Source organism: Aplidium turbinatum, chromosome 3, assembly GCF_918807975.1.
Source record: "Aplidium turbinatum chromosome 3, kaAplTurb1.1, whole genome shotgun sequence".
Classification (NCBI taxonomy): domain Eukaryota; kingdom Metazoa; phylum Chordata; class Ascidiacea; order Aplousobranchia; family Polyclinidae; genus Aplidium; species Aplidium turbinatum.
In genome coordinates this window covers 5,419,657-5,441,495 of record NC_137474.1, presented here as the reverse complement: position 1 = coordinate 5,441,495, position 21,839 = coordinate 5,419,657, and the positions used below count along the sequence as shown (strand labels likewise).

Here is a 21,839-nt window from a genome sequence, read left to right as displayed (position 1 = left end):
CTACCATAGCGATACTTTCTAATTTCCGGTTCTGCAAAAAGACCTCCACGAACCCCAAAACGCTGGGACAAGCGAGCTAACGACATTTCTATCCTGTCTTCCTCTGACAAGCCAGGGGTGTCAGAAACCAAATTAGCAATCGTTTGCGCAGCTGTTCTAACACAAGCTGCTTGTAACAAAGTCAAACAAGTCCCCTTAAAGGGCGAAGCTGCCATTAAGGCCGTAACACGATTTTTAAAGAAGATAAATGGCATATTATTACCATCGTAACCAATCAAAGCCGCCTTATCGAAAAACGTCCTACTATTTTGGTATTCAAAAAAGCAATCCTGCTGTTGAGAACTCGATTTAGCGGGAGAAGACAAGCTATATCCCTTAAGGGGCTGAGTGGGCTCAGTCACATGCACAGCCCGATCAGACGCGATACGCCTCTCACAACCACCCAAATTACGTGTAGCTGGGCGATCAAAACCTAGCGGCGCAGAGAACTGTGAAGGGGGCAAAGCATTACTACTAATGGCGGCCCCGTGACCTGTACGCTCTGGGGGAGAAGTTCGGTTGTAATTCGCAGACCTTGGCTCTACAGCATTCGGAAGACCCTTAGCCGCGGCCCCGAGACCTCCTGAAACAGCTGGAAAACGTGTGGATTGCCCTGGTCCACTCACAGGTTGAACGGGTGTTTGGAAAAGGTTATGTAAATTAAACTGCGATTGATGTTCATTTCTGGAATGCCTAGAAGAGCCCTTCTTAGAGCTACGCCGAGAGCCCACCTCTGATCGATATTCAGCTAAAACTACCTCTTTACGTTGTTCAGCCCTCAACTGAGCGTCTTTGAATGCGAACTCAGCAGCTCTCGCTTCGGCTCTCGCGGCGGCCTCAGCTGCTCTCGCTTCAGCCTCAGCTCTCGCGGCAGCCTCAGCTCGAATGGCCTCAGCAGCTCTCGCTTCGGCCTCAGCTCTCGCGGCGGCCTCAGCAGCTCTCACGGCAGCCTCAGCTCGTATGGCCTCAGCTCTCGCGGCAGCCTCAGCAGCTCTTGCTTCGGCCTCAGCTTGGATCTGGAGCTCCTCTCGTCTTAGCTGTAGGTTAATTTGTGCAACTACCCGAGACGAACTCTTAGACATCCTAGTGCTTACATTTGAGGCGCTATCCTCAGGATGTGTGTCAGCATCCAACATATCTGAGAGCTCACTTTCTTTTTGTTCAAAGTTATTTTTTAACGAGTTAAATTCGGGATCTACCCTATCACGAAGTTCTGCCAAGATTGCAGAGTTAAAGATTGTAGTCAAAAGAGCATGGAAATGCCGTAATTCCTCTTCTAAAGTAGATAAGTTAGATCGAAAAATTAACAGTTCCTGCTTATCACTCAAAGAACCTAGGGCTACAGAAAGTTCCCCAATTTGAGTCAAAATATCCCGTCTAAGATGCCGGGCCTCTCGAACTGACTTAGCCTCATCGTTATTGGGTCCCTCCCCAGAATGGCCTGCCCGACCGCAAAGAACATCATCAGGCTTAAACTCAGTCGAGTCTACGGCGGTCGAGTCCTTGTCGCCACCGAGTGTAGACATATTAAATGTTGGGGCTAAATTTAACAATTAAAAAAATTAAGTTACACAAACACACAAAATTATTAGGCTACAGTAGTTATAAAAAACTTAACTGCAAAGACCGTAAAAAATACAAAAAAGAATTTAAATGCACGATACCGTAGCTGTACGAGTATGAAGTCCTAAAGTCCACAAAACTTGCTTGGATTCTTCCACTTGAATCTACAAGCACAGATGGATTGTCTTTTAATCTTCTTTCTTGCCAATGATTGTCAAAGTTATTTTTCTTCTGTACCAAACTGAGAAGAAATGTCTTTACTTTTCTTTGCTTCTGTAAGAGTGTAGACTACCAACCAACAAATCTTCTTTTATTATTTCTTGTACTTCTAATTAGTTCTTCTGCACTAGCTGACAACAAACACGTCGTTTATTTTTATGCCTTCAAGTGCTTCTTGGCCTACCAGCTAACAAATTCGTTTTTTATTTTTCTTGCTTTAATTTCTTCTTGACCTACCAACTGACAAGAACTCGTCTTTTATTTTTATTTTTTGCTTTAATTTCTTCTTGACCTATGTTAGAAACGATTCCCCGCCCATTTAATATTATTGTTGTATCTCTGCTCCATTCTATTTTCATGCTTGAGTGACCCGGCCATGCATTAACAATTTTTGCTAGTTGATCTTCCTTTTTACGTTTTGGCATGGACTGGAGTGGTCATTGTTTTATAAAACTGGAGAACTGGAGATTTGGAGTGACTAGGGAATATGTAAGAATTCGGTAAGCAACTGTTTGTTTCGTTTTATTATTGTCGTTTTCAATACACCATTTCTTCTAATAAGTAAGGCCTGCACTTTATCCAGTCTAGGCAAAAAACGTTTTAGACAACATTTATAAAACATACCTTTGCTTGGTGCAAGGTTATGCCTGTCTAGTTAACTCTAGCTAGTTGTGTAATTTGTTTGTTATCCTAGGGTAGTCTTTTCAGGTCTGCCAAGGATTCATTTATGGTATGTGCCTTTGTCTAGCTCACTTTAGCTAGTTGTGTAATTTGTTTTGTTATCCTAGGGTAGTCTTGTCAGGTCTGCCAAGGATTCACTATTGGTTTGTGCCTTTGAGCCTGCCATGCTGTAAAGTTTGTTTGAATTTTGTAATTTGTTTGTTATCCTAGGGTAGTCTTTTCAGGTCTGCCTAGGATTCATTTTGTTGGTGTGTGCCTTTGAGCCTGCCATGCTGTAAAGTTTCTTTGAACTTTGTAACTAGTTGTTTGTTATCCTAGGGTAGTCTTTTCAGGTCTGCCAAGGATTCATTTTTTGGTTTGTGCCTTTGAGCCCGCCACGTTGTAAACTTTGTTTAAATTTTGTAAATAGATCTTCACTTTGGGCAGTCTTGTCAGGTCTGCCAAAGATTGAAGCTTCTAAGCCTGTACTCTGTCAGGCCATTGTTCTAGTCAGGTAGAACTGGTTACCGTTAAACCCTGTAATTTTAGTAGGTTGCTTACTGACATTCTCCGTAACATCGTGAAGGTCAATTGTCACCTCACCAAAGGTAAGTACCATACAGATTTTGTTTTTTGTAGCTTGTATATTGCTGTGTGTTAATTATGGCTCGTAAAAAGCCCAAGCAAACTCCAAGACGGAGTAAGCCAAATGGTTATGCTAGTGGCTCAACAGAGCAGCATGAGGCCGCCTCTAATATTAGTGGTCAACATGACAGTAGCGAAGAGCTGCCAGGTCTTGTTGTGTTAGAACAAGAGCTGGTTGAAATCGAGCTTGGCATAACTTCCATCGACATGGAGCTATGCTCAAGTGATGATTTCCTGAGTTCTTCTGAAGTTTTGGAGGTAAAGAAAAGATGCCTTGAACTTCAAAGGAAGCTCTCCCTTAAACGTTTAGATTTACTCAAATGCAAACCACAGCAATCAGGCTCAATAGAATCTAGGATGAACCGTATGGGGGAAAGCATTTATGGTTTGCTTGAAGCATGCTCTACCCTCATTCGAAGCTGTCGAGAGCAATCCAAGCAAGTGTCACATCAAACATCATCTGTAGTTATGGATGCAGGCAGTGACACAGGCAAAGCTGCTGAGTCTAGCAGTCACGTGACACCCCGTGAGAGTGGTGTAAAGATACCACCTGTAAAAGCAGAACAGGGTATCCTTCAGGGCAGCAGTAGTGCTAGTAATATTCTTAATCCTTACACATCTCCCTTTCGCACTGAAGCTAATAATAGTAGTGAATTTCCCATCGTCGTGCCTCAACCCCAGCTCAGTGCAGGGTTTCAAAATGTTCATGGTCCTCGATTATCGCTTGAGAAATTTGACGGCAATGTGTTAAAGTTCTTTAACTTTAAAAGGCGTTTTGAGCGATACATTGAGTCAAATTATCTAAGTTTTGAAGATCGCATCGCCTTTTTGGAGGACAATTGTGTAGGCCAGGCCTTGGAAGTAATATCTGGCCTGAGTTGCTTGCAAAATAGTGAAAGAGCATATGGAATGGCATGGGATAGATTGAGAAAAAGGTTTGGCAACCCTGGAAAACTCATGGCCAAAGTGAAGGAAGATTTGCTGCAAGGACCCCCTATTTCAGAGTGGGATGCGCCGGGCCTCACAAAGCTTTGCGACAAGATGTATAAGTGTGAAGTCAGTTTCGATGGCTGGGGTAAGTCCCATCTTTTAAACAGTGATGAGGTGCTTCAACGGCTGTTCCTGCGACTTCCTTATAAGTTAAAGGAGCAGTTTGTTAATGTTAATCACTTGGGATCGGACTGTGCCACGTTTGGCGATTTAAGAGTCTTGGTCGAGGATGCAGCCTCTCGAGCCGACAGCCAATATGGCCATCTTATGCAACCAGGCAAAGATGTTAAAAGAGCTCTACAACCAACGATGGCTCGATCTAATCCGCAAGGTGGCTACAAGCGTGCTTCGGTTTGCACAACCCAAGAGCAGATTTCCCAATCTGCTAACCATAAGCAAGAGTCCTGTTGTTTGTGTGCAGAGTCGCATGCCCTATGGAAGTGTGAGATGTTTAAACAAAAGCCTGTTGCAGAAAGAAGAACCCTGGTGCAAAAGCATAGACTGTGTTTTTGTTGCTTGAGAGCAGGCCACAGAGTGGTTGATTGCAGATTTAAGAAATCTTGTGCAACGTGTGGATCGAGGCATAATTCACTTCTGCATGTAAACCGTGTGGAAGAGGAAAGCCCCTCTGCTCTGAAGAAGGGCATCTCAGCAACAACGTCCGCAACTGTGCCAGCAACATCTGGGACAACAATTTTTAAGGTTTTGCCAGTTAAGGTATGGGCTGGGGACCCCTCCAACTATACCTATACTTATGCTTTTATCGATGAAGGTTCTAGCGTCAGTCTATGCTCCTCAAGCCTCGTATCTCGCTTAGGGGTTGCTGCGACAAAAAGCAATGTGGAGTTGCTGACCACCAATGCTGTCTCCTTTCATGACAAGAAAATTGATTTTTTGGCTGTGCAGGGAATGGAAGAGCAGGCTGTGTTTTCCGTTGCAGATGCTCTGGTGATGGACCAGATTGTGGATGTCAGCCACAGTATTCCCACCGAAGCACTTAGTAGTGCATATAGTCATTTGGAGGACTTAAAGTTCCCTGAACTAAAAGATAGGAAGGTTGAGTTGTTATTGGGCAGCGATCTTCACCAGGCTTATCTTTTGCAGGAAGTTCGTACTGGCGCACCAGGAGAACCATGTGGACTGCACACTCTTCTGGGTTGGACCATTTATGGGAAAGATGGTGGCGATAGGCAACTCAACTCACCAGTAATGGTAAACTTTCTTAGCGTAAAGGAGTCTTGCGATAGAATGTTAAATGTATTGTTGCAGGATTTTAATGACATCGATGAGCCACAGGCCCCCTGTCCTTCAATTGAGGATAAACGTGCGCTGCAGATCATGCAGGACACGGTGAAGAAGGTGGATGGACACTATTCTGTAGGGCTGTTGTGGAAGGATGAAGACCCGGACTTGTGCAATAATCGCTCTATGGCACTCAAGCGCCTAGAGGGAATGAAGCGCCGATTTATTACTGACCCGGTGTTATTCAATAAGTATCGTGATAAAATGCAGGAATATGTTAAATGTGGCTATGCTGTGCCACTTGAAACTGGTGTGGTAGACACACCAGGGAAGACGTGCTATGTGCCCCATCACTGCACGACCAATGCGGCCAAGTTTAGAGTCGTTTTCGACTGCAGCGCGAAGTTTAAAGGCGTGTCATTAAATGACAAGCTGCTTCATGGCCCAGATCTCACCAATAACCTTGTAGGAACATTGTTTCGCTTCAGGCAACATCCGATCGCTGTTGTGGGCGATATTAAGGCCATGTTTTCCCAAGTACGTGTAGACGAAGGAGACAGGGATGCCTTTCGATTCTTATGGTATCCGGACGATGATCTCAAGCGGGAACCTGTCGACTACCGTATGCAAACTCATGTGTTTTGAGCAAAGTCGTCGCCATGCTGTGCTGCCTTCGCACTTCGGATGACTGCCAAAGACAATGAAGCAGGTGCTGATCAAAACACTGTTAACACAGTTTTAAAAAATGTTTATGTTGACGATATTTGTCATTCATGTGAATCGCCGGATCAGGCTATCGAACTAATACAACAACTGCGTGAACTATTACAAAGTGGCGGCTTCCATTTAACTAAATTCCTGTCTAACAGTGCAGAGGTCTTGAGTTCTGTGTTGCAGGAAGACTTGGCGTCGAAGGTCGATTTGCCTCAGTGCCAGCTTCCAACGCAGAAAACCCTTGGTGTTGTGTGGAATGCTGCGAGCGATTGCATGGAGGTGAGGGTGAGTATCCAACAAAAGCCTAACACCCGGAGAGGCGTTCTCTCCATGATTTCGCAAACATACGACCCACTAGGTCTAATACAACCCTTCATTTTACCTGCTAGGCAACTCCTGCAGCAGGCATGTGACGCTCAACTTGATTGGGATGAACCCCTTAATGGCCTTGGGCCAGTAAACATTAATTGGGAAGCTTGGTTAAAGGCCCTTCCAGAGCTTGAATGTGTTTCCATCGCTAGAAGCCTGACTCCTTTTGGTAAATGTGCTATCCGCTTTGAATTGCATGGTTTTTGTGATGCCAGTACCAGTGGCTATGGGGTCGTGTTTTATGTTAAAGTGTTTTATGATGATTCTGTAGTAATTTGTAATTTTCTATTTGGCAAGTCTCGAGTGGCTCCATTAAAGCCTGTTAGCGTACCTCGCCTGGAGCTCACTGCTGCTGTGCTCGCTGCCAAAGTCTGCAATTTTATTCTGACAGAGTGTGATTTTAAATTCAATAGTGTTGTCTTATGGACAGACTCAACTGTTGTGCTGCGTTACATTAATAATACTTCGACTCGTTTCCACACCTTTGTGGCTAATAGGCTGAGCACTATTCACATGCTTACCAGTGTCAATCAATGGCATTATGTACCGACTACCTTAAACCCCGCTGATCTCGCGTCTCGGGGAGTTTGGCCTGATAAAGTTAATACCGCTAAGCTTTGGTTCAATGGGCCTAAGTTTTTGCATGATGTCACGAGCAATTGGCCAAACCAGCCCGACTTTGTTGGCGGAATTTCGTCAGACGATCCAGAGGTTAAAAACATTGAACATTGCTCAGCCCAACAACACGCGATTACGGACTCGGACTCTCTCTGTCGGTTGTTTACCCGCTACTCGAACTCCCACGATCTACAAAGAACGGATGTTTGTATTTTTAATTGTTTGGCGACCCGTGCTGTGCACTTTGAGGTCGTGCAATCCCTGGAGGCAAGTGCATTCATTCAAGCCTACCGAAGATTCTGCAGCCGTAGAAACGTTTGTCCTACTGATCTGTACAGTGACAACGGAGGAAACTTTGTTGCTGCAGACCGCGAACTTCGGCAAGGACTCAAGAACCTCCATCAAACGAAAGTCACCGATGCCTTACTTCGGCATGAAACGAACTGGCACTTCAACCCTCCGCGTGCTTCACATCAAGGCGGCTTCTACGAAATATTTTTTCGTTTATTAAGAAAATTGATGCGGTCGCTGGTAGGAAACGCTACGTTGGATGAGTTCGACCTTCTAACGCTGGTAGCAGAGATTGAAAGAATTTTAAACGATCGTCCCATCACTTCGCTCCCATCGTCACCAGATGATCTGCAAGCCCTGACTCCAAGTATGATATTCACCGGATCAGCTTGTGACACCCTACCGCCAGATGTTTTTATGAAGGCTGACGGTTATCGACGCTCTTGGAGAAAGACCCAATACCTCACAAACAAGTTTTGGGAACAATGGCTGTTGCAATATCTCCCTCTGTTGCAGCCCCGACAAAAGTGGTTTGGCACATCTCCAAGCTTGAAACCAGGCGATTTGGTACTGGTAGCGGACGAGGCAACTAAACGTGGGCACTGGCCCAAGGCTATTGTAAAGGAAGTTATGCCGGACACTAACAAACTTGTCAGACGCGTGCGAGTAAAGGTTGCTGACGGTACAGAGTTTGTTCGCGACATCAGAAAGATCTGCCTGCTAGAGGGCAGTATGGACTTTTAAAATGACAATTTTGTTTTCTAGGCTGGCTGGTTGGCACGATTGCACAACTGACATTGCTCATGCTGCTTAGGTTTCATATTTGAATTGTATTGCGTGTTTGTGTTTATTTTACTATTATTATTCTTGTGCTCCTCACTACCGCAGCTAGCGCGGCGTCGTCGATGCATTTGCATCCAGCAGTTCTGCCATAACTGTGTTATTGACTCCCATTAATAGTGTTGTTTCTATTTGCATCCTGCAGTTATTTACACTGTAGCAGTCTAGCTCTGTTTTTGGTCTGACTATTTCACACACCTGTCTCACTACTAATGCTTTTGCTATGTGCGATATTATTTTTTGTGTTTTGTCAATTCATTGTTTAATTATCACGACTCGACTTAACAGTCGCGTGTTTTTTTTTTTTCTGGTAGCCTACTTTTTCTCTGACGTTAATGTCACTTGCGCTGGTCATAGCATTGTGCAGTATTAGGTTGTATGTGTGCTTTTGTTTATGCCATATCCCCACTTCTGCCACTGGTACCATGTATGCTATCATTTGTTTTTCGTGTATCCGTTTATGCTGACTTCCAGTTGTCGGTAGACTTATGTTTTTGTGCTTAATTTTAGCAATCGCTAAGCATGTTGGTCAAAAGGGTTTTTTAACTCCTCTTGGGCGTGTCTTCGATGTCCTTCTGTAGGCTACTGTTATGCATGTTCTATTAAGTTTGTGTGTAATGCAAGCCAGCCTTTGTGTTGCAATTGTGATCCTTGCTAACCGCGAATATTTTTGATTCTGGTCGACATTTGCATAATTCATGTTAATTGTCGTTTATGTGGCCACCTTGTGGCAATTAATTGGTTTGTGTTTTGCTTCGTTTTAATCGTTTTACATTGGTAAAACCCTCATTTGTTAAACTCTGGTTTTGGGGGTGGGTATGTTAGAAACGATTCCCCGCCCATTTAATATTATTGTTGTATCTCTGCTCCATTCTATTTTCATGCTTGAGTGACCCGGCCATGCATTAACAATTTTTGCTAGTTGATCTTCCTTTTTACGTTTTGGCATGGACTGGAGTGGTCATTGTTTTATAAAACTGGAGAACTGGAGATTTGGAGTGACTAGGGAATATGTAAGAATTCGGTAAGCAACTGTTTGTTTCGTTTTATTATTGTCGTTTTCAATACACCATTTCTTCTAATAAGTAAGGCCTGCACTTTATCCAGTCTAGGCAAAAAACGTTTTAGACAACCTACCAACTGACAAAAATCGTCGTTTATTTTTTATGGTCACAGCGGTAAACCATAATCTCTTCGTGGGAAAATTGTAACATAAAGTTCCCGAATCCGTTTGTCTGCATATAGTGACCGAAGAAACACACACTTGAACTTCTTTTCAAACAGTGTATTTCTGTAAAATTAGCCCGCGGCTATCGAAATGGGTATGCAATGCCGTACACCTCTAAAACTGTCACTACGATACAGATTACTTGGATAAAAGACGGAGAATTTGTCCAGCTAGCAAGCACCAAATAAACCAGTTAAATGTGCGACCGACTTCCAACAAACAACTTCGAGAATGAATCAGAAAAATTTGTGATAACTCAAAGGCACGAGAGCAGTTCGTGACGCAATATTTCATGTCCAAACAGGTCTCAAACTGAAACAGGTTTAAACCGGTCTGACACGAGTCTTACGGACGATGGTGCAATTTTGGCTCATGTTTTAGGAATTTCCATGACGTAATATTCAGTAGACCCGAACGGTTTCTACATGACGTTTGACCAGGCGAACAACCGTCTGTAACAATATGGGATAATAAAGCTATTGCCTGAATGTGTGTTGTTGCTTTTGTTTTTGTTTGTAATTTTTTCTTGTTTTATTTCCTTTTCTATCTTAAATTTTTCTGAAGGCGTTGCGCCCGTGCCGAATTTCTTTCAACTTAATAATTTATTTCGGTCAAAAGCACGTTTTAGCATTCGCGTTTTGTCACTTCTACTTTTTTCTCGACCTTTTCTATGTTGACGTTTATTGTTTTTGCTGTGGTGGTCAGAAATAGAAACAACTGAATTGAAACCCCTTTCAAAATGACTGTGTTTCTTTCAAGCTTTTGATGTTTCCGTCGCATAGCAACGCAGTGTTGACTTCAGGAAAATTAGAGACAGTGTGAGTCGTTATATCCACAGTTGTTGTTTGTAAAAATACGATTTTGTCGCTTTTTCCAACTGGATAGCTGCAAAGAAGCAAGCATGGTTAGTGATATTTGCATATGTAATGGTAATGAAATAATTTTATAATGTTTTTTCATACTTGATAACCTTAGTCGGTAGCCTACTGTAATCTCCAGGCTCCAATCAACGTTTTTACAAGAACGCCTTCAATCAGAAATTCTTCTTCTCAAAGAACAAGAAAATGTTGATAAACATATCTTTCAATCATATTTTTAATTTTGAAACTTTTTACCAAACATTATGTGGCTATGGTGGAAACATTTACTTAATATTACTTTGCCTATTGGTGTGTTTAACATAATATTCATTCGTTCATTCTCATTTGAATCAACAAAGTCATTTTTGTAGTATTGTCAAACATATTTTGCAATAACTATGTATGTTGATAATTGATGCTATAAAATAAAAGCTTTTCAATGGTTGGCTTATTGTTTAGTCTGTGCAAATAACTCAATTTACTCAGATATAATAAAATGGTAAGCTAGAATGACAAAGTTCCCCTTCTGAGGTCGCTTCGCACGCTATTGCGCCATCTCTTTTTTGGCTGTCCACATAGTAGATTATGCACTTCCACTAACTGAACCTTCTTAGGCCAAGAGTCCTTTTCGATTTGTTGTATGTGGCCGTACCAACAGAGTTATCTCCAAGAGTGACAAAGAAGTACAAAGTGGCTATTTTTCCCAGCGATCAAAAAGCATTTTTTTGTGACAGGTGTTGCCAGAGTTAAGGTTAGGGTACGAGGTCTTTGTTTTTTGCAGGGATATCTAGAGAAGGGGATATGAAGGCTCGCCTTATTCTCATGACACTACCAGGGCGGTAGTTTGTAGTGCTTTAAACATGTGGTTCTTTTTAAAATCGTAGAAAGTTTTATAGTGCAGCTGGTACAACGAGCTACAGAAGACCGTTAGCAAATGTTACGTAGAGTATATTTAAAGAATACTTGTTTACAAGACAGTTGAAAAGTTGCTAGTAAGCTGTTTTTATAACAAAGCCTTTGCAGGAGGCTAGATGTAAAGCAAATATACGGATAGTTGAATTAACAAGCAACCACGAGTAGCCTATGCTGTGAATATCCAGGCCTGATGTTAATAGCGCAATGCAAGTTATTATAACAAGATTTATTAAATTACTATCGGTGCCAAGTGTCATTTTACGATAAACACCTTATATATTATAAAAGCCTTCGTATCCCCTTCTTTAAATATCCCTGGTTTTTGCCCAGGACTTCAACATTTTTGAAATTACAAATTTTGTATTCAATGGCTTTAAATTTTTTTTAAATTAGGACAAAGTTTCTTTTTAGCAACAGTGATAGCGTATAGTGATAAGATAACAAATTGATACGTTTAACCAATTTGTTCAAAAAGAGAGGTTCATTGTGCTCAGTCGTTATTGTTAGGAATGTGTGTATGCTAACTCGGTTGCATTCGGCTTCACAAAGTTCTGTGTGGTTTATTCCTACAACGGTTTGAAAGTCTAATTAAACTCAAAGGAGTTTATTAGTGCTTTGTTACACAACACAATACATTCAGTTGTACAATTAAAGCATTTTTCGCAAATTGTGGCAATCACACTCTTTTTTATCTTTAACGATCTCTGTGACGTCACAAGACAAACTTTGACCACCTGCGTCTTTGTTTCAAGTTTGTAAGCAAAGACAATGATACGATTAAGTGAATAAATTATACAAACAAGAAGCGAATGCTGACACCCTTATCCAATATATATTCCTTTAAGTGTGATACTTTAAACCAATACTTTTTCTTAACGTTAGATAGAATTTGGTTTGAGATTTCAGATTTTGATACCATAAAATGATTGATATGTTTAAGCAGTATGCACTTAACCGATTTCGTCTGTATATCAGAATTATACAAAAAAATAGAGTGATCTCAGTTTAAGTTCCTATGGTGCAAGTTAAATTAAATTATGCATTTGGTTTAGCTATATTCTTACATTAATTTTGTTGCTTTCATTATAATATTGTATTTACAGTTCCTTGAATAAACTGTTTCTTGTCTTTCTAGCCTGGCAGCCGTGTTCAATCTGTATCTTCAGCTGGAAGTCTTGGCTCACGCTATTCTAAAAGATATCGTACAAAATCAAAACAGTCAAATGTGGATGAAACTTTATTTGCAAGTCCAACTAAGGCACCGGTGTGTAAGGTTTTGTTTTGTGCATCATTTTCATACCTCAAAAGTGTGCTACCTTGTATGTTTTTTGCATAGTTTAAAATTTGATTGTAGGTTACTTAAGCAGTAACACACGTGATAATATGTAGGTAAATAATGCTTGGTATATCCTTGTACCGTACAGATTTAATGCCCAACTAAGGAATTTATCTCATTACCAAACTAACATATCGTCACCCTCATAACAAAACTGCCTAACTCACTTTTTGACAATTTTGAGATTTTCAGCCCAAGTCACTGGTTTTAACTTTAGTGATGCCTGGAAAAATGCTCAAGACGCTTCACACTCACTAAAGTACTGTAGGCTACTTTTTTTGCAAAAATTCATTAATAAAAACATTATCTTTGCTGAAGTTTTTTGTGTTTTTCTCAAAAGCTAAAAAATGAGTTAGGCAGTTTTGTTATGAGGGTGACGATATGTTATTGTTTTAACTTCTGTTATGGTAATTTGCTCATTTGAAGACATTAAAATACGTGCAGATTCTTATAAATGTGAGATGACACTAAATATATTTTGAATTGAATAAAAAGCAATCACGATTAGTAACTTGAATACATATATAATTTAATGCAATTAAAGTTATAGCCTGATCAGTAATGATATATGAATAGAGTAGGGTAATTTTATTTGACGTATGACAAAATAAAAATTGTATAAGATTGTACTGACTAGTCCACTTTTACAGTTACTGAACTTCCCTGCTTTATTTACTTCATATTTTTTTGAATTTTGAAGTGAGTTTCTGACAGCTTGTGCAATATGAGCATTCCAATTAAGTTTGATGTGACTAGTTTATTTCTTGTTGTATTATTTTTTCAAGCATTGTGTGTGTGTTACATGTTTGTGATCAAAGGTTTACAAATACAGTTACACTTAACAAAAAATGTTGATGTCAAATCGTATGTTTTTTAAATGTTGTTATATTTTTGCTTTGTGTGAAGGCCAAGGTAGAAGAAAAACTTGTTTTGCCTGAACGACCCCTACCTGGCCCTCGTCGTAATGGACTGAGGTCTAAAGCTCAAAAACATGAAACAATTCAAGTTATTACAAAAGATCTTATAAGAAATGTTATGTAAGTTTTATGTTGTTAGTTCCAAGCTGTACACTGGTTCTGAGATGTACATTTAGTAGACAACATAATTAAAACAACTATATATATATACACTGAAGAGAAAAATGGTTGGAACGCCTGGTCTATCCAAGCCCAAAATGTATATACTAAACAGATGTTTAGCAAACATGTCGAAAACTAAACTATTTTCTTGTGCTAAAGAGGAAAACAGTTTAGTTTTTGAAAGTTTTGTTTTCTGCTTGCACAGGAAACTATTATTTTATTTTGCCGAGAAACAGTATTCTACTTTCATTGGATGTCAGATCAGCCAAGTGTTTGTCCGTACCACACTGCCTTCTTGCAATTATCTGATTGTATCCTAAAAGGAAAAGTGTTTTATTTGTCTTTCTTATTACCATAAACTTACTAAAAAAGTTTGACTGAATAATAGTCATTTTACAAAAGGCTCTGGGGAAAGACAACTTCATGGTTTTCTAGTCTAGATGATGTCACATACCAAGTCTCTTTCTCTTCAATAATTAATTGATTCACCTTTGATGTTCTTGTGTGTATAAGTGTTGCTTGTTTGTAGTATTCATGTGGTATAAAATGAATTTGTTTCTTGCAGTGTTCCTAATGATGATCCTTCTGGCCTAACAGTGGTTTTAGATCCGTCTAAATTTTCACGCATCTCTAAAGCAGCCAAGGTTCGCACAAAGGAAGAGATTCAGAGGGAATACGAGATGACCAAACTTGAAAAAGAACAAGCAATGGTACGTATGCGAAATTTGAGTAATAATATTTTTAGTGTAAGAAATGTAAGCAGAAAAAAAACAGAAAATGCCAATGAACCACGAAGAGCAAGATATCGTTTATACAGATATACCGTATAGTGAATGTTAGTTATGAGTTTGTCGAGAGAGAGAAAACTCTAGGAAAAATTTGTGTCGATGCTGTGAAAACGAGTGACATTAAATACAGTATAAATCTACATAAAAACGTTAAAGTATGAAAACACATATTGTGTTGGTGTAATAGCTGCAATCTGTTATTGTCACATTGTGTGTCAGTGATTCATTATGTTTCATTTCCAAATTTTAACAGTCACACCTTTTCTTTCAATGTAAAACTCCCATGTGCATTACCCATTTTTACCCAGATCACAAAGCAGTCGATATTTACATTGATTCAACGAAAAACGACTGATTTGCTGTCTGGGTAGTTACTTTTACTATCCTTTCCAGGAAGCTGCACAGAAACGCAAGGAAGACATGAAACAAAGAGAGTTGATGCGGAAGCAAAATGTAAAACTTAATGATTTAGAAATGGAGGCAAAGCAGCAAGCAGAATATTTGCTTGAAAATGCATCGAACCAACGTTTGGAACAGGAAGACGAAGTGAAACACTTGAATGAGGTGAGAACCTAATGTTACGTTGCTCAAAATCCAACAAGGCCTAAATGTCAGACATCCTACATGCTTTATAATTTGCCACTTACCACAATATAAGAATGTAAATCAGTCTTCCAGCATCTAGCTACGACTCTCATTCAGAATTGGCCATGACTGAGACATTGCTGTGATGATGTTTTTGGTCTTCTCCGATAAATGTTAGCTTATCCCACCATAAGTGGTGTGCATGAACTGGATGACGAATCTATTCAGTGGCTGCTCGACACCTGCCCAAACATCTAGATTCTAGATGGAGCTGCCGTCACTGCCCAAGGGTGGTTGAAGCCAGAGCCCCTCGACCCCTGGAGTGCCGAGGAAGGTTCAAACGAAGAAGAAGTAGGCTATGTTAGCTTTTTAACTTTTGTTTCTTTTTTTTCAGTTGATCCTAAATGCCAAGTGCCATGCCATTCGTGATGCTCAAATACTGGAGAAGAAATCCATACAAACAGAAATGGAGACCGAAGAAAAGCGACTGGACACCATGATGGAGATAGATCGAATTAATGCGATAAAAACTCAAGAAGAAATTGAAGACTTACGCAAAAAGCAAAGATACGCGTATGTGATGTTTTTATATAATCATTAATCATACTGTTGAAACGATGAGATAGCCGCATTTTTTTGCATTCATCTATTATTTCTCTAGCTCTGTAAAGCGACAAAAGCATATATAAATTTTTTTTCCTCAAAAAATGACTTTATAATCCTTTACTGCATTTACACTACTGTATTTCCAAACACGTCGTGTAGCTAAAATTAAACAGTTTTTATTGCAACACTTCAGGGGAGCCATACAAATCATGACACAGATTGACAAGAATGCCCAGGATAAGATGTTGGAGCAGGAAAAGAAGGATCAAGAGACACAACAGATGCTGAAGTATCTTGAAAAGTTGCAGATGGAAGACATGGCGTAAGTTGGGATCAAACACACAAAAGAAACAAAAGATTTCTGTAATCATGTTATTTGAATGTAATTCTAACGCACTTATAGTGACAGTAAAAATTGTACTCGCACTAAACCTCGCGAAACTTGGTTGATTTTATTGTCGTCGTGTGAGCCTCTGGGTCCGAGGGTCTATCCTTTTACCACCCCAGATTCACGATCTTCCAGTACTTCACTGGTAGGCTCATCGAGAGCAGCCAGTCTTTGCTTTTATCAACACACGCGGACCTTCCACTCCCTTTGGTGGTTTGAACATGGTACAGTTACTTTTTATGTAATTTATTAACGCTCAACAGCATTTTCCATCTTATTGTTTCCTGTATATTTTAATTGTTTTTTGATGGGGAGGGTAAAAACAGTCGGCGTAGGTTGTGTGGTGTAGTATTCCTTCTCCGAATCGAGTTCAACAGACACCATCATTTCCAACTTTGTTTCATCACAAACTGAAGTGTCTGTGTCAAAATCTCGATATTTCGATAGCTCAGTTGGCTGAGCGTCCGACTTTCTGCATGAGGAGACTGCAAGTTCAAGCAGCGATGGTCCATCTTTCGTGGTGTGCGTTTGAGCAACGCACTCCAAGGACAGCTTTCCATTCAGTGTCACTTATTAGAATGATTAGTTCAGACAACTACACTTCAACAAGCAGAAACTCCATTTTGTCAAGCTTGGTGACTGGGCCTGCGTCAGTGGTTCAAAGCCTCTGCAACCATGCGTAACTGCCAGAATAAAGCTTCTTCCCAGTCCGAAGATAAGGATTCTTGAACCAATCAATCAAAAAAAGACACGTAAATTGCTAAGTTGTCTTGTTTGCACGATGTTTTTAACTTTTTAGTTTGGTTCACAAAAAATATATTTACCACTAGACACAGCACGAATCATTGGTAAGCTCAGGCTTTATCAAACAAAAATATAACTCATCCATTCAACACTAAAACAATTACCGTACTTGATAACATTAACTTGCTAGGCCTGAAAATATTAATAGTCCTATTATGTTGCTTTTGTTGGCGGTTCATCATATAATCTAACATTGAAGTGCCTTGGAGAAAAAAATCGACGATCAAAAGAACATGCAGCATGAAATTGACGAAATCAACCAAGAGCATCAACGCCAGAAGGAACTCCGCAGTGATCAGGAGAAGTTGGCAGACCATAAAGTCCTTGAATACATGCAAAAGAAAGCGGTACGTTATCTTCAGCTGGTTTAACACTTAAAGCATGTACCTTTATCATCATCATGTGCCGTCTCCGAGCCGAAGGTTGGCTGTTAATTGCTCCATACGTCACGTTCTTCTTCTATTCTTTTGCTTCTGCGACACTTGACAAGTCGGGCCACTGTTTTAAACCACCCTCCCCCCAAGTTTGTCTTCCTCTTCCCCTGCACCTCTTTCCTTCCACCGTACCTTCACAAGTTTATACCTTTATACGTAAAATATATTCTTTTTATGAAGTATATGAAAAATTGAAAACTGCTGAAACGAACTTTCTTTTGCTTGGGCAATATTTTGATGACAATTCCCACCCAAGGTTCGAACAACCGGCTTTGTTGTTTGTGCTTAGGAGCGAGAGGCGGAGTTTGAAGGTGAGCAAGAGCGCTTGAAGAAAGAAAAGGAGAAGGAAGTTGCTCGCCTTCGCGCCATGCAGGAGAGAGCACGTGACCACCAAGCCGAGCAAGATGCCCTCCGAGCGAAGAGAAATCAAGTAAATACGTAACTATGTAGTAGGGACTTTACTATGTAGGCCTACAATGTGCATGTTAAGCAACGAACTCCCACAAGCGTTGGAAATCCCATATCTAAGATTTCACCGGCGTGGAGACAAACCTGCCTAGAAGAATGCAAAAAATAATGATTATTCTCTTATATGTTGTATTGAAAATGCAGTCAATGGCCCTTTTTCAATTACGTTTACCTTTTCCGGCCCAAACTTGACCCTGGTAGCAAAATACCCCTTTGCATATCGCATTAACATCTGCAGATTCAACATCTTGGGTTATGTGCTTCTCTTTTAGAATTTTCCATAACAACAACTATTTGCTAAACATGTTAACCTGTGTGACGTCAGGCGCAAGTTAGTCTAAAACTTGGCGATTGCTTTCCTTCAATAGAATTAAAAATAAAAACAGTTTAGTTGTCGAAATGTTTGCTGAACATTAGTTTAGCATCCACGCTTTGGGTTCTTTATTTTTTGGGATAAAGACGAGGCTTTTTGAAGCAAAATATATGGTGATGATGATGATTTAAGCGTACTAACTTTGCAACATGTCGGCAGCAGTTGCCGAGTGGTTAGCGCGTTGGGCTCGCAGTCGAGAGCCTGCATGTTCGACTCCAGCCACCTGCACTTGCTGTTGTTTCTCTGGGCAAGAAACTTTACGATAATTGCCTTTACCCAGCGATCGATTTCGAGTAATGGGTAGTACCAAATTTCAGTAATAAGTAGAGTAGACAACCGGAAACAGACATTGCCGTCGGCTGCAGCGTGGGTCAGGTGTACGTCGGAAGGCGTACACCGATGCATAGCGTTCAAGTCCGCTTTCCCGCAATGCAGGATAAAGATATGAAACAAACAAACAAAACCAACTAAACAACAAATGCAAGAATCCTTTCTAAGCATTTCTTTTTAAAATAAACTTTTCCGCAGGAACAAGCGGAAAGGGAGTGGCGGCGCAAGGAACAGATGGAAGCGGAAAAGAAGGCCAGAATCGATGAGATTATGAAACAGGCGCGAACCGAACAAATCCAGTCTAAGGAACATTTCATGGCTGTTCAGGCCCAGCGAGAACGAATGGAGTTTGAGAGAGTTCTTGCGTAAGTTTTGTCTTGTTCTTAATTATTTCAGCAAAATCAAAGCTTGATGATAACCAGCTTCCAACGATTCCTTTCCAATTTATCCTTTCCATTGCTTTTGATGTTTTTTATTTTTTGTGGTGAACATTTCATTGTTGGAAAAGAAAGTAGAAGTTACAATAAGCAATACACCAGCATCACACCAATGAGTGGGAAAAGATGGCATAACTAATGTGTGGTTTTAAAGCTTGCCGGAACAATTGTGTAGCAAGGCAATGCTTTCGGTTAGCAAATTTACTACTGCCACAAAATCTAAAACCAAATATTTAGATATGTCCAGTAGCCTTGACAGGGTGTACTTTTGGACCCGGGCTCGGGATTGTTTTAGGGGCCCGGAACCTTTCCAAAGGGGCCGGGAACTTGAAAACACCATCGCATGTTCTTTGTTTCTCATGCGCTTTTTTCTCGAAGTGTCTTGATTTAGGAAATCTCATTTTAGGAATCTATTTCTATTTTAATCAAAAAATAAAGAGCCCAAAATGTAGATACCAAACTCATGTTCAGCAAACAAACGCTTCGAAAACTATACTGTCTTCATCTTCAGTGTTATAAATGATTTTATATTATGAGTTTGGTATCTAACATGAGTTTGGTATCTACATTTTGGGCTCTTTATTTTTTGATTAGATTAACCAGGCGTTCCAACCAATTTGCTCATATATTTCTATTTTATTTTTAAAGAATCTATTTTAAGAAAGTTTTAAGATCTCATGGGTACCGGGCCCAAATTATGCTCTGAACCGCCCTGAATATGTCTGCCACAGTTCAAGGCTGCGTTGACACGACGTGTTTTGACGTTTACCATCTCACAACCTATTGCTTTGAAACAGAGAGCAGCAACGCGTTCTTGAAAAAGAAAGACTCAAGGACACAGTGGCTTGGAAGGAGCGACGCTGCCACGCCGATGACGTCAGACAACAGATCGTGGACAAGGAAACTTTGAAACTGAGCGAGAGGAAAGCGTTCTTTGAAGAAGGCATCAAAATGGAAGAGGAAGCGAGACAGAGACGAGCTAAACTTGACGAGGTACCGCTTCAATCCAGTTTGTACCAGTTTGTCACAGCCAGATCTTTGTGTCATGATTTCATAAGCATCAAAAGGATCTATTCCCTGACATTGATTCACTGTCTGCAGACGTTTAATTAATGTAAAAAATGGTTGCTTTGCTCTCTTGGTTCCAATTGCTCTCACCAATGACAAAGCAGTTTTGTGCCACAGCAAGACCTCTATAACCATTTTCAGTATTTTTGAGAGTTTATAATTTATTAGCATAAAAGATACAAGACTCACTCTAACAATAAACATTTTACAATCTATCTCACATCAAGTTACGCACAGAAACATAGTTTGCACTGTGAATATGGCGCTATATAAATGCTGTTACTATCATTATTAAGTTATGATTCATATTAATTTCTAATCATCTAAAGTAAATATCAATAATATCATAAAAAGGAATATTTTCATGTTGTAATGTTAATTATAAAATTACTCATTTAGTTTGCAAACTTTGTTTTAAAAATTAATGCTTTGTGTTAGCTTTAAAATCTATCACCTATTTTTTCTTTCTAAAGGTTAAAAAGAAGAAGCTCGACGCCTTGCGCAAGGCTGGGGTTCCTGCTAAATACTGTGCTGAGGTGGAACGCCAGATTGGCCAGCCAGAAGGAATTGCGTTTTAAATATTTTCCGAGTATCTCTGTCAAACTTTCGACGTAATTATTCATAGGGCACACTGACAACACTATGGTCCACTTCATACAGCGTCTGCAGACGTTGGATTAATATAAAAACCGATTGATTTGCTGTCTGGGTGGCGGCATCTACTTTTTTACATTCATCCAACATTTTAAAACGATTAATTAAAGTTAGATGGAGGACGTTGTCAGCAATGGCCGTTGTTTTCTTATTTTTTATTATCTTTGCTTCGATAGGCTACAGAATAGGCGGCACTAAGATACCGACCTTTGTATGACGATATTTCATACAACTTATGTTGTAGTTATTGCGTGTGACTTGCGCACTTTTTATTGTTGTTCCAGGAGTGCCTTGGCAACATGCACAGTATTTTCGTGAAAGTCTTTCATTACAACTTACGTCATTGGATATCGTTTATTTTTATTTGTTTGCTGTTTGTTTTATTCAGAGATGCTCTGACTTGAGAGGAAATGGTGAAATTAAGTCCATGGGTTGGAAAGCCGTGTCAATCTAATAAAAAAAGCCCAAAATGAATGCTGAATATTAGTGTAATATCTACGCTACATTTTGAACTTTATTTTTTAATCAGCTGTGACTTGGTTTATCACATGCCTATACTGGCATATGATGAGAATTTACCAACCATCAAAATGAAAAATTTCTTGAACGTAGCGTACTATGAAACATGTGAACAGATTTACTGTGCCTTGTTTATAGCTTTATCATTAGGCCCAAGTGAAATACAGATTACTTTACATATTTGAAAAACGGGATTTTTCTTTCAGAAATCAGTATAAATGTGAGCAAAGATTGGTAGCGAAAGCTGGCGAGGCAAAATTACTTGAATCCTCCGCTTTCAACACAGTTGTTGAACGGTAGCCTGGCAATAGTTTGCAGCAATCCAAAATCTTTATCCCTGCATGAGTTAGTTCAAAGCAACTTCTCATCAATTTATCAGTGCAATGGTATTTGTAACTTTACTCATAGAATTTTAACTTGAAAAGGTATTAGGTTATGCAATACCACATAACGCACTTCTTTAATATGGCTAGGAGAGATTTTTTCGTTGCTCCTAAAGTTTTTGAAATATCTTACAAAACTACATCTAAAAATGCGAAGAATCAATTGTTATATTCGCTTACGGTGCGTTTTGGGTACTTACGTTCCACAATGCACTTTGGGATAAAATTTAAACATCTGACTACAATGCTGCGCTGGCATCCGGCTGTCAGTCTCAAATGTGCCATGTCATGTGTCTTTTTCTTTCAAGCTTCTGGATTATAATCTGGAAGTTGAGCAAAAGCAATCTATGCTGGAGGTGAACTTGATAACCAAAGTTCCGCTGTCAGTAGTTTT

At 39.9% G+C, this 21,839-nt stretch overlaps 3 protein-coding genes across 3 annotated transcripts; all 3 read left to right on the top strand.

Moving 5' to 3' along the window:
• The first annotated feature begins 3,144 nt into the window (after window positions 1-3,144).
• On the top strand, window positions 3,145-6,003 carry LOC145766106 (uncharacterized). Its single transcript, XM_082577763.1, has one exon. The coding sequence runs from the start codon at window positions 3,145-3,147 to the stop codon at window positions 6,001-6,003; it is 2,859 nt and encodes a 952-aa protein (XP_082433889.1).
• A 39-nt stretch (window positions 6,004-6,042) lies between these two features.
• Window positions 6,043-8,094, top strand: LOC145766105 (uncharacterized). Its single transcript, XM_082577762.1, has 2 exons — window positions 6,043-6,610; window positions 6,872-8,094. The coding sequence occupies exons 1-2, from the start codon at window positions 6,043-6,045 to the stop codon at window positions 8,092-8,094; spliced, it is 1,791 nt and encodes a 596-aa protein (XP_082433888.1).
• Window positions 8,095-10,191: 2,097 nt separating this feature from the next.
• Window positions 10,192-20,891, top strand: LOC145766980 (cilia- and flagella-associated protein 45-like). Its single transcript, XM_082578702.1, has 12 exons — window positions 10,192-10,322; window positions 12,329-12,457; window positions 13,436-13,566; window positions 14,174-14,318; window positions 14,790-14,960; window positions 15,376-15,554; window positions 15,781-15,909; window positions 16,979-17,126; window positions 17,503-17,643; window positions 18,583-18,749; window positions 19,619-19,814; window positions 20,363-20,891. Exons 1-12 carry the CDS (start codon window positions 10,320-10,322, stop codon window positions 20,465-20,467), a joined length of 1,644 nt encoding a protein of 547 aa, XP_082434828.1. The 5' UTR covers window positions 10,192-10,319; the 3' UTR covers window positions 20,468-20,891.
• Window positions 20,892-21,839: the final 948 nt, after the last annotated feature.